Genomic DNA, 9,501 nt, shown 5'->3' with positions numbered 1-9,501 from the left:
TTCTTCCTTTTCCTTCTCAATCCCTCCATGTCTTCCTCTTTTGTTCACTTTTGAAACACAGGACCTCCTTAGCTATATCTCCAATCTTTTTACATTTTAAAAGATTTTATATTTTTAATTATGTGTATGCATGTATTTGAGGTATATCCATTATGTTGAACCTTTGGCACTAGGAACAAGGGCATTGTATGTAATATGAACACCTAGTAGAAACTCATGTGGATAGACGCACCAACATTAGAGCAATGTTGTCCAATAAGCAACACAAATTCTTTTAGTGAACATTTATTTGTTGTTGAAATAGTGGTAAAGAAGCATTTAATATTTTTTATTTCTGTTCACAACAATAATCAAACTGAAATATTAAGCCCTGTTAAACTTTGACAATTTTAAAGGATATCAACTACACAATGAAAACAGCAAACACAGAAATGTTTACTGGTCCAGGTCATAACAGGGAGTGGTCAGCAGACCATCACAGGGCTTTGCAACAATACTCGGCAGAAGCCACTCTGTAATTACTGGCACTAAACAGAGAAGTAGAATTCTCCGCTAGGTATTTAAGAAAATCGGGCAGATAGCTGCATACTAACCTAAGACTAGGTCTATCAAGGGATGAACCCGCCAATGCAGTCCCAATTTTCACAAATAATCTCAGGAGGTGTGGAGCCCCATAAACCTGAGACATTGGAGCATCAGGATAAGCAAGGTGGATTTCAGCATATTGGGGTTTTTCAAACTGGCAGAGCAGCTGGGTGCCCAGCATCCTGTTGAAATACTCTCTTATTCCAATCACAAGTTCATCAACGGAATATTCCCTATTATCACCCCTTCTTTGTGATTTCACAAAAGTGACATACTCTGCTAGAATGGTGTCTACATTCTTCTTAGCAGGGAGTTGGAATAACTGTTTCTGCTTGTTTACCAAGTCCCAGTCCTCAACAAGACATGATTTTAATTCTTTGGGCACATTCAATATAATTCCCCTTTTCATCTGCACTGCCTGCTCATGTTGAAAGGTGCTGAGAGCCCCAGCCACATTCTGGTGAGGGATCTGGGGTTTGCTGGTACCACTACCACTTCTGCTTTCTTGAGTATTCTGCACGTTCTTTCCTACTTGCACCTTAGGCATGGATCCTGAAGAGGGTTTCTCTATAGGAAATCCTTTCCTCATGGAGTGATGACCTTTCTCCACAGAGTACCTATTCTCTACTGTGTTACCTTTCTCAAAAGTGCACCTGCTTTGGGAAGACTGACCTCTCTCTCCAGAATGAACTTTCTGGAAAGAGCAACCCTTCTGTTCCACGAGACCTTTCTTGGCTGAGAGCTGTCTCTCTGCAGGGCGACTTTTCTTAGAAAGATGACCTCTCTCCCCTGAGTGAACTTGCTCTACAGAGCGAAATCTCTTGGTGGGTAGACCTTTCTCTGCAGGACGTCTTTTTTTGGGAGGACAACTTCTCTCAGCAGACAGATGTTTCTCAGCATGACGGCTTTTCTTCAGAGGCCGACCTCTTCCTGCGGGGGGATCTTTCCTTGCAGAGGGTAGCCTCTCTGCAGAGTCACCCTTCTGAGCTGAGTGACCCTCCTTTGCAGGGCAGCTTTTCTTTGAAGACCGAACTCTCCCTGCAAGGCGATCTTCACCTGCAGAGGGTCCTCTCCTTGCTGTGTTACCCCTCTGGACTGAGTGACCTTCCTCTGCAGGGAGGTTTTTCTTCTGATGCTGACCTCTCCCTGTGGGGTAATCTTCACCTACAGAGAGTTCCCTCTCTACATAGTTACCCCTATCCACTGAGCGACCATTCTCTACAGGGTGGCTTTTAGTGAGGCGACCTTTCCCTGTGGGACGATCTTTCCTTGCAAATAATTCTTTCTTTGCATAGTTACCCTTTTCCACTGAGCTACCCTCCTCTGCATGGAGGCTTTTCTTCCAAGGCCGACCTCTCCATGTGGGGTGATCTTCACCTGAAGAGAGTCCCCTCTCTGCATAGTTACCCCTCTCAGTTGAGTGACCATTCTCTGCAGGGTGGCTTTTCTTTGAAGGCTGACCTCTCCCTGCAGGGATATCTTCCCCTGCAAAGAGTCCTCTCTTTGCATAGGTAAACCTTTCCACTGAACAATCCTCCTCTGTAGTGTGGCTTATGTTGGGGTGACCTCTCCCTGTGGAGCAGTCATTCCTGGCAGAGGGCCCTCTCTCTGAATAGTTACCCCTTTCCACCCAGCAACCCTCCTCCGCAGGGCTGCTTTTAGTGAGCTGACCTCTCCCTGTGTGGCGATCTTTCCCAGCAGAGGGTCCTCTCTTTACAGAGTTACCATTCTGGGATGAATGAACCTGCTCTGCAGGGTGGCTTTTCAAGGGGTGGTCTCTCCCTGAAGAGTGATCTTCACCTGCAGAGGGACTCCCAGCCAAGTTACTCCTTTCAACTGAGTAGCCCTCCCATGCAGAGCGGCTTTTGTTCTTAAGCCAACCTCTCCCTGTGGGGCGATCTTCACCTGTAGAGGGTCTTCTCTCCACAGAGTTACCCCATTCAACTGAGCGAGCCTCCTCTGCAGAGCGGCTTTTCTTCCTAGGTCGACCTTTCCCTGTGGGGTGACCTTCACCTTTAGAGGGTCTTCTCTCGACAGAGTTACCCCATTCCACTGAGCAAGCCTCCTCTGCAGGGCGGCTTTTCTTCCTAGGTCGACCTTTCCCTGTGGGGCGATCTTCACCTGTAGAGGGTCTTCTCTCCACAGATTTACCCCATTCCACTGAGCGACCCTCCTCTGCAGGATGGCTTTTCTTCTTAGGTCGACCTCTTCCTGTGGGGCGATCTTCACCTGTAGAGGGTCTTCTCTCCACAGAGTTACCCCATTCCACTGAGCGAGCCTCCTCTGCAGGGCGGCTTTTCTTCCTAGGTCGACCTTTCACTGTGGGGCGATCTTCACCTGTAGAGGGTCTTCTCTCCACAGAGTTACCCCATTCGACTGAGCGAGCCTCCTCTGCAGAGCGGCTTTTCTTCCTAGGTCGACCTTTCCCTGTGGGGCGATCTTCACCTGTAGAGGGTCTTCTCTCCACAGAGTTACCCCATTCGACTGAGCGAACCTCATCTGCAGAGCAGATTTTCTTCTTGAGCTGACCTTTCCCTGTGGGGTGACCTTCACCTGTAGAGGGTCTTCTCTCCACAGAGTTACCCCATTCGACTGAGCAATCCTCCTCTGCAGGGCGGCTTTTCTTCTTAGGTCGACCTCTTCCTGTGGGGTGACCTTCACCTGTAGAGGGTCTTCTCTCCACAGAGTTACCCCATTCGACTGAGCGAGCCTCCTCTGCAGGGTGGCTTTTCTTCCTAGGTCGACCTTTCCCTGTGGGGCGATCTTCACCTGTAGAGGGTCTTTTCTCCACAGAGTTACCCCATTCGACCAAGCGACCCTCCTCTGCAGGGTGGCTTTTCTTCCTAGGTCGACCTTTCCCTGTGGGGCGATCTTCACCTGTAGAGGGTCTTCTCTCCACAGAGTTACCCCATTCGAATGAGCGAACCTCATCTGCAGAGCAGATTTTCTTCCTGAGCTGACCTTTCCCTGTGGGGTGACCTTCACCTGTAGAGGGTCTTCTCTCCACAGAGTTACCCCATTCGACTGAGCGAGCCTCCTCTGCAGAGCGGCTTTTCTTCCTAGGTCGACCTTTCCCTGTGGGGTGACCTTCACCTGTAGAGGGTCTTCTCTCGACAGAGTTACCCCATTCCACTGAGCGACCCTCCTCTGCAGGATGGCTTTTCTTCTTAGGTCGACCTCTTCCTGTGGGGTGATCTTCACCTGTAGAGGGTCTTCTCTCCACAGAGTTACCCCATTCGACTGAGCGAGCCTCCTCTGCAGGGTGGCTTTTCTTCCTAGGTTGACCTTTCCCTGTGGGGCAATCTTCACCTGTAGAGGGTCTTCTCTCCACAGAGTTACCCCATTCGACTGAGCGAGCCTCCTCTGCAGAGCGGCTTTTCTTCCTAGGACGACCTTTTCCTGTGGGGTGATCTGCACCTGTAGAGGGTCTTCTCTCCACAGAGTTACCCCATTCAACTGAGCGAGCCTCCTCTGCAGAGCGGCTTTTCTTCCTAGGTCGACCTTTCCCTGTGGGGTGACCTTCACCTTTAGAGGGTCTTCTCTCGACAGAGTTACCCCATTCCACTGAGCAAGCCTCCTCTGCAGGGCGGCTTTTCTTCCTAGGTCGACCTTTCCCTGTGGGGCGATCTTCACCTGTAGAGGGTCTTCTCTCCACAGATTTACCCCATTCCACTGAGCGACCCTCCTCTGCAGGATGGCTTTTCTTCTTAGGTCGACCTCTTCCTGTGGGGCGATCTTCACCTGTAGAGGGTCTTCTCTCGACAGAGTTACCCCATTCCACTGAGCGACCCTCCTCTGCAGGATGGCTTTTCTTCTTAGGTCGACCTCTTCCTGTGGGGTGATCTTCACCTGTAGAGGGTCTTCTCTCCACAGAGTTACCCCATTCGACTGAGCGAGCCTCCTCTGCAGGGTGGCTTTTCTTCCTAAGTCGACCTTTCCCTGTGGGGCAATCTTCACCTGTAGAGGGTCTTCTCTCCACAGAGTTACCCCATTCGACTGAGCGAGCCTCCTCTGCAGAGCGGCTTTTCTTCCTAGGACGACCTTTTCCTGTGGGGCGATCTGCACCTGTAGAGGGTCTTCTCTCCACAGAGTTACCCCATTCGACTGAGCGAACCTCATCTGCAGAGCAGATTTTCTTCCTGAGCTGACCTTTCCCTGTGGGGTGACCTTCACCTGTAGAGGGTCTTCTCTCGACAGAGTTACCCCATTCGACTGAGCAAGCCTCCTCTGCAGGGAGGCTTTTCTTCCTAGGTCGACCTCTTCCTGTGGGGCGATCTTCACCTGTAGAGGGTCTTCTCTCCACAGAGTTACCCCATTCGACTGAGCGAGCCTCCTCTGCAGGGTGGCTTTTCTTCTTAGGTCGACCTCTTCCTGTGGGGTGACCTTCACCTGTAGAGGGTCTTCTCTCCACAGAGTTACCCCATTCGACTGAGCGATCCTCCTCTGCAGGGCGGCTTTTCTTCTTAGGTCGACCTCTTCCTGTGGGGTGACCTTCACCTGTGGAGGGTCTTCTCTCCACAGAGTTACCCCATTCGACTGAGCGAGCCTCCTCTGCAGAGCGGCTTTTCTTCCTAGGTCGACCTTTCCCTGTGGGGTGACCTTCACCTGTAGAGGGTCTTCTCTCGACAGAGTTACCCCATTCCACTGAGCGACCCTCCTCTGCAGGATGGCTTTTCTTCTTAGGTCGACCTCTTCCTGTGGGGTGATCTTCACCTGTAGAGGGTCTTCTCTCCACAGAGTTACCCCATTCGACTGAGCGAGCCTCCTCTGCAGGGTGGCTTTTCTTCCTAGGTCGACCTTTCCCTGTGGGGCAATCTTCACCTGTAGAGGGTCTTCTCTCCACAGAGTTACCCCATTCGACTGAGCGAGCCTCCTCTGCAGAGCGGCTTTTCTTCCTAGGACGACCTTTTCCTGTGGGGCGATCTGCACCTGTAGAGGGTCTTCTCTCCACAGAGTTACCCCATTCAACTGAGCGAGCCTCCTCTGCAGAGCGGCTTTTCTTCCTAGGTCGACCTTTCCCTGTGGGGTGACCTTCACCTTTAGAGGGTCTTCTCTCGACAGAGTTACCCCATTCCACTGAGCAAGCCTCCTCTGCAGGGCGGCTTTTCTTCCTAGGTCGACCTTTCCCTGTGGGGCGATCTTCACCTGTAGAGGGTCTTCTCTCCACAGATTTACCCCATTCCACTGAGCGACCCTCCTCTGCAGGATGGCTTTTCTTCTTAGGTCGACCTCTTCCTGTGGGGCGATCTTCACCTGTAGAGGGTCTTCTCTCGACAGAGTTACCCCATTCCACTGAGCGACCCTCCTCTGCAGGATGGCTTTTCTTCTTAGGTCGACCTCTTCCTGTGGGGTGATCTTCACCTGTAGAGGGTCTTCTCTCCACAGAGTTACCCCATTCGACTGAGCGAGCCTCCTCTGCAGGGTGGCTTTTCTTCCTAAGTCGACCTTTCCCTGTGGGGCAATCTTCACCTGTAGAGGGTCTTCTCTCCACAGAGTTACCCCATTCGACTGAGCGAGCCTCCTCTGCAGAGCAGATTTTCTTCCTGAGCTGACCTTTCCCTGTGGGGTGACCTTCACCTGTAGAGGGTCTTCTCTCGACAGAGTTACCCCATTCGACTGAGCAAGCCTCCTCTGCAGGGAGGCTTTTCTTCCTAGGTCGACCTCTTCCTGTGGGGCGATCTTCACCTGTAGAGGGTCTTCTCTCCACAGAGTTACCCCATTCGACTGAGCGAGCCTCCTCTGCAGGGTGGCTTTTCTTCTTAGGTCGACCTCTTCCTGTGGGGTGACCTTCACCTGTAGAGGGTCTTCTCTCCACAGAGTTACCCCATTCGACTGAGCGATCCTCCTCTGCAGGGCGGCTTTTCTTCTTAGGTCGACCTCTTCCTGTGGGGTGACCTTCACCTGTGGAGGGTCTTCTCTCCACAGAGTTACCCCATTCGACTGAGCGAGCCTCCTCTGCAGAGCGGCTTTTCTTCCTAGGTCGACCTTTCCCTGTGGGGTGACCTTCACCTGTAGAGGGTCTTCTCTCGACAGAGTTACCCCATTCCACTGAGCGACCCTCCTCTGCAGGATGGCTTTTCTTCTTAGGTCGACCTCTTCCTGTGGGGTGATCTTCACCTGTAGAGGGTCTTCTCTCCACAGAGTTACCCCATTCGACTGAGCGAGCCTCCTCTGCAGGGTGGCTTTTCTTCCTAGGTCGACCTTTCCCTGTGGGGCAATCTTCACCTGTAGAGGGTCTTCTCTCCACAGAGTTACCCCATTCGACTGAGCGAGCCTCCTCTGCAGAGCGGCTTTTCTTCCTAGGACGACCTTTTCCTGTGGGGCGATCTGCACCTGTAGAGGGTCTTCTCTCCACAGAGTTACCCCATTCAACTGAGCGAGCCTCCTCTGCAGAGCGGCTTTTCTTCCTAGGTCGACCTTTCCCTGTGGGGTGACCTTCACCTTTAGAGGGTCTTCTCTCGACAGAGTTACCCCATTCCACTGAGCAAGCCTCCTCTGCAGGGCGGCTTTTCTTCCTAGGTCGACCTTTCCCTGTGGGGCGATCTTCACCTGTAGAGGGTCTTCTCTCCACAGATTTACCCCATTCCACTGAGCGACCCTCCTCTGCAGGATGGCTTTTCTTCTTAGGTCGACCTCTTCCTGTGGGGCGATCTTCACCTGTAGAGGGTCTTCTCTCGACAGAGTTACCCCATTCCACTGAGCGACCCTCCTCTGCAGGATGGCTTTTCTTCTTAGGTCGACCTCTTCCTGTGGGGTGATCTTCACCTGTAGAGGGTCTTCTCTCCACAGAGTTACCCCATTCGACTGAGCGAGCCTCCTCTGCAGGGTGGCTTTTCTTCCTAAGTCGACCTTTCCCTGTGGGGCAATCTTCACCTGTAGAGGGTCTTCTCTCCACAGAGTTACCCCATTCGACTGAGCGAGCCTCCTCTGCAGAGCAGATTTTCTTCCTGAGCTGACCTTTCCCTGTGGGGTGACCTTCACCTGTAGAGGGTCTTCTCTCGACAGAGTTACCCCATTCGACTGAGCAAGCCTCCTCTGCAGGGAGGCTTTTCTTCCTAGGTCGACCTCTTCCTGTGGGGCGATCTTCACCTGTAGAGGGTCTTCTCTCCACAGAGTTACCCCATTCGACTGAGCGAGCCTCCTCTGCAGGGTGGCTTTTCTTCTTAGGTCGACCTCTTCCTGTGGGGTGACCTTCACCTGTAGAGGGTCTTCTCTCCACAGAGTTACCCCATTCGACTGAGCGATCCTCCTCTGCAGGGCGGCTTTTCTTCTTAGGTCGACCTCTTCCTGTGGGGTGACCTTCACCTGTGGAGGGTCTTCTCTCCACAGAGTTACCCCATTCGACTGAGCGAGCCTCCTCTGCAGGGAGGCTTTTCTTCCTAGGTCGACCTTTCCCTGTGGGGCGATCTTCACCTGTAGAGGGTCTTCTCTCCACAGAGTTACCCCATTCGACTGAGCGAGCCTCGTTGGCAGGGTGGCTTTTCTTCCTAGGTCGACCTCTCTCTGTGGGGCGATCTTCACCTGTAGAGGGTCTTCTCTCCATAGAGTTACCCCATTCGACTGAGCGAGCCTCCTCTGCAGGGCGGCTTTTCTTCTTAGGTCGACCTTTCCCTGTGGGGCAATCTTCACCTGTAGAGGGTCTTCTCTCTACAGAGTTACCCCATTCGACTGAGCAAGCCTCCTGTGCAGGGCGGCTTTTCTTCCTAGGTCGACCTTTCCCTGTGGGGCGATCTTCACCTGTAGAGGGTCTTCTCTCCACAGAGTTACCCCATTCGACTGAGCGAGCCTCCTCTGCTGGGTGGCTTTTCTTCCTAGGTCGACCTCTCCCTGTGGGGTGACCTTCACCTGTAGAGGGTCTTCTCTCCACAAAGTTACCCCATTCAACTGAGCGACCCTCCTCTGCAGGGCGGCTTTTCTTCCTAGGTGGACCTTTCCCTGTGGGGCCATCTTCACCTGTAGAGGGTCTTCTCTCCACAGAGTTACCCCATTCGACTGAGCGAGCCTCCTGTGCAGGGCGGCTTTTCTTCCTAGGTCGACCTTTCCCTGTGGGGCGATCTTCACCTGTAGAGGGTCTTCTCTCCACAGAGTTACCCCATTCAACTGAGCTAGCCTCCTCTGCAGGGCGGCTTTTCTTCCTAGGTCGACCTCTCCCTGTGGGGCCACCTTCACCTGTAGAGGGTCTTCTCCAGTGACTTTTTGTGGCAGGGCGGCCCCGTGGTCTTCCTGGAAGAGCTGGTTGAAGACTTCTCAGCTCGGTGGATTTCTGTCTTGAGGAGAGTTTTCTCACCTTTCCGACCTGCCTGTAGCTTGGCTTCGGCTTCACGAAATCATCTTCTTCAGCAAAATGCTGGTCACAAACATGAGGTCCTTTCTTTCTGGAACTCATTGAAGCAATCTTCTTGCTTTATGGTCAAAGAACTAATGAATTCCCAGATTTTCTGGGATTATCTGGAAAAATGGACTGGGAACATAGCCCAGAAGTCTGTAGTCTGAATTAGTTGTATAACCAGGATCAAATTTCCTGAATGTTAATCAAATTTAGCTCTTTTATAGGACTGTGGAGGAGCGGCAGTGAAGAGCCTGCTGCTTGTCCAACCGCCAGCACCAAGTCAGGTTTCTCTGGCAACTATCTTACACAAACGTCATCTTGGGGGCGGGACTATGCCTGTCAACCAATCAGTAGTCTTATGTAAATTGTACTATGTTCCATAGCCAAATGATTGGACTACCACTCTGATGTCATAGTAATGGTGCGTGGGGGGAGGAGCCTTCCTTTTCTTTACTTTTTTTAAAAAGACCAGGTTGTCCTTAAGCTCACAAAGATCCCCCAAACTTCTGCCTCCTCAGTGCTGACATTAAAGGCATGCATGCCCTACTTATCTTTCTTGACCAATGCGACTTCCTTCCTCTGACTCT

The 9,501-nt window shown here is 52.1% G+C and overlaps 1 protein-coding gene across 1 annotated transcript; it reads right to left on the bottom strand.

Moving 5' to 3' along the window:
* Window positions 1–269: 269 nt before the first annotated feature.
* On the bottom strand, window positions 270–8,971 carry LOC143271098 (uncharacterized). Its single transcript, XM_076562968.1, has 3 exons — window positions 8,677–8,971; window positions 6,247–7,008; window positions 270–5,922 (listed from the first exon to the last, which is right to left on the bottom strand). Exons 1-3 carry the CDS (start codon window positions 8,969–8,971, stop codon window positions 476–478), a joined length of 6,504 nt encoding a protein of 2,167 aa, XP_076419083.1. The 3' UTR covers window positions 270–475.
* Window positions 8,972–9,501: the final 530 nt, after the last annotated feature.

This window comes from Peromyscus maniculatus, chromosome X (assembly GCF_049852395.1).
Source record: "Peromyscus maniculatus bairdii isolate BWxNUB_F1_BW_parent chromosome X, HU_Pman_BW_mat_3.1, whole genome shotgun sequence".
In the NCBI taxonomy this organism is placed as follows: Eukaryota; Metazoa; Chordata; class Mammalia; order Rodentia; family Cricetidae; genus Peromyscus; species Peromyscus maniculatus.
This window is presented reverse-complemented; position numbering and strand designations above follow the sequence as displayed.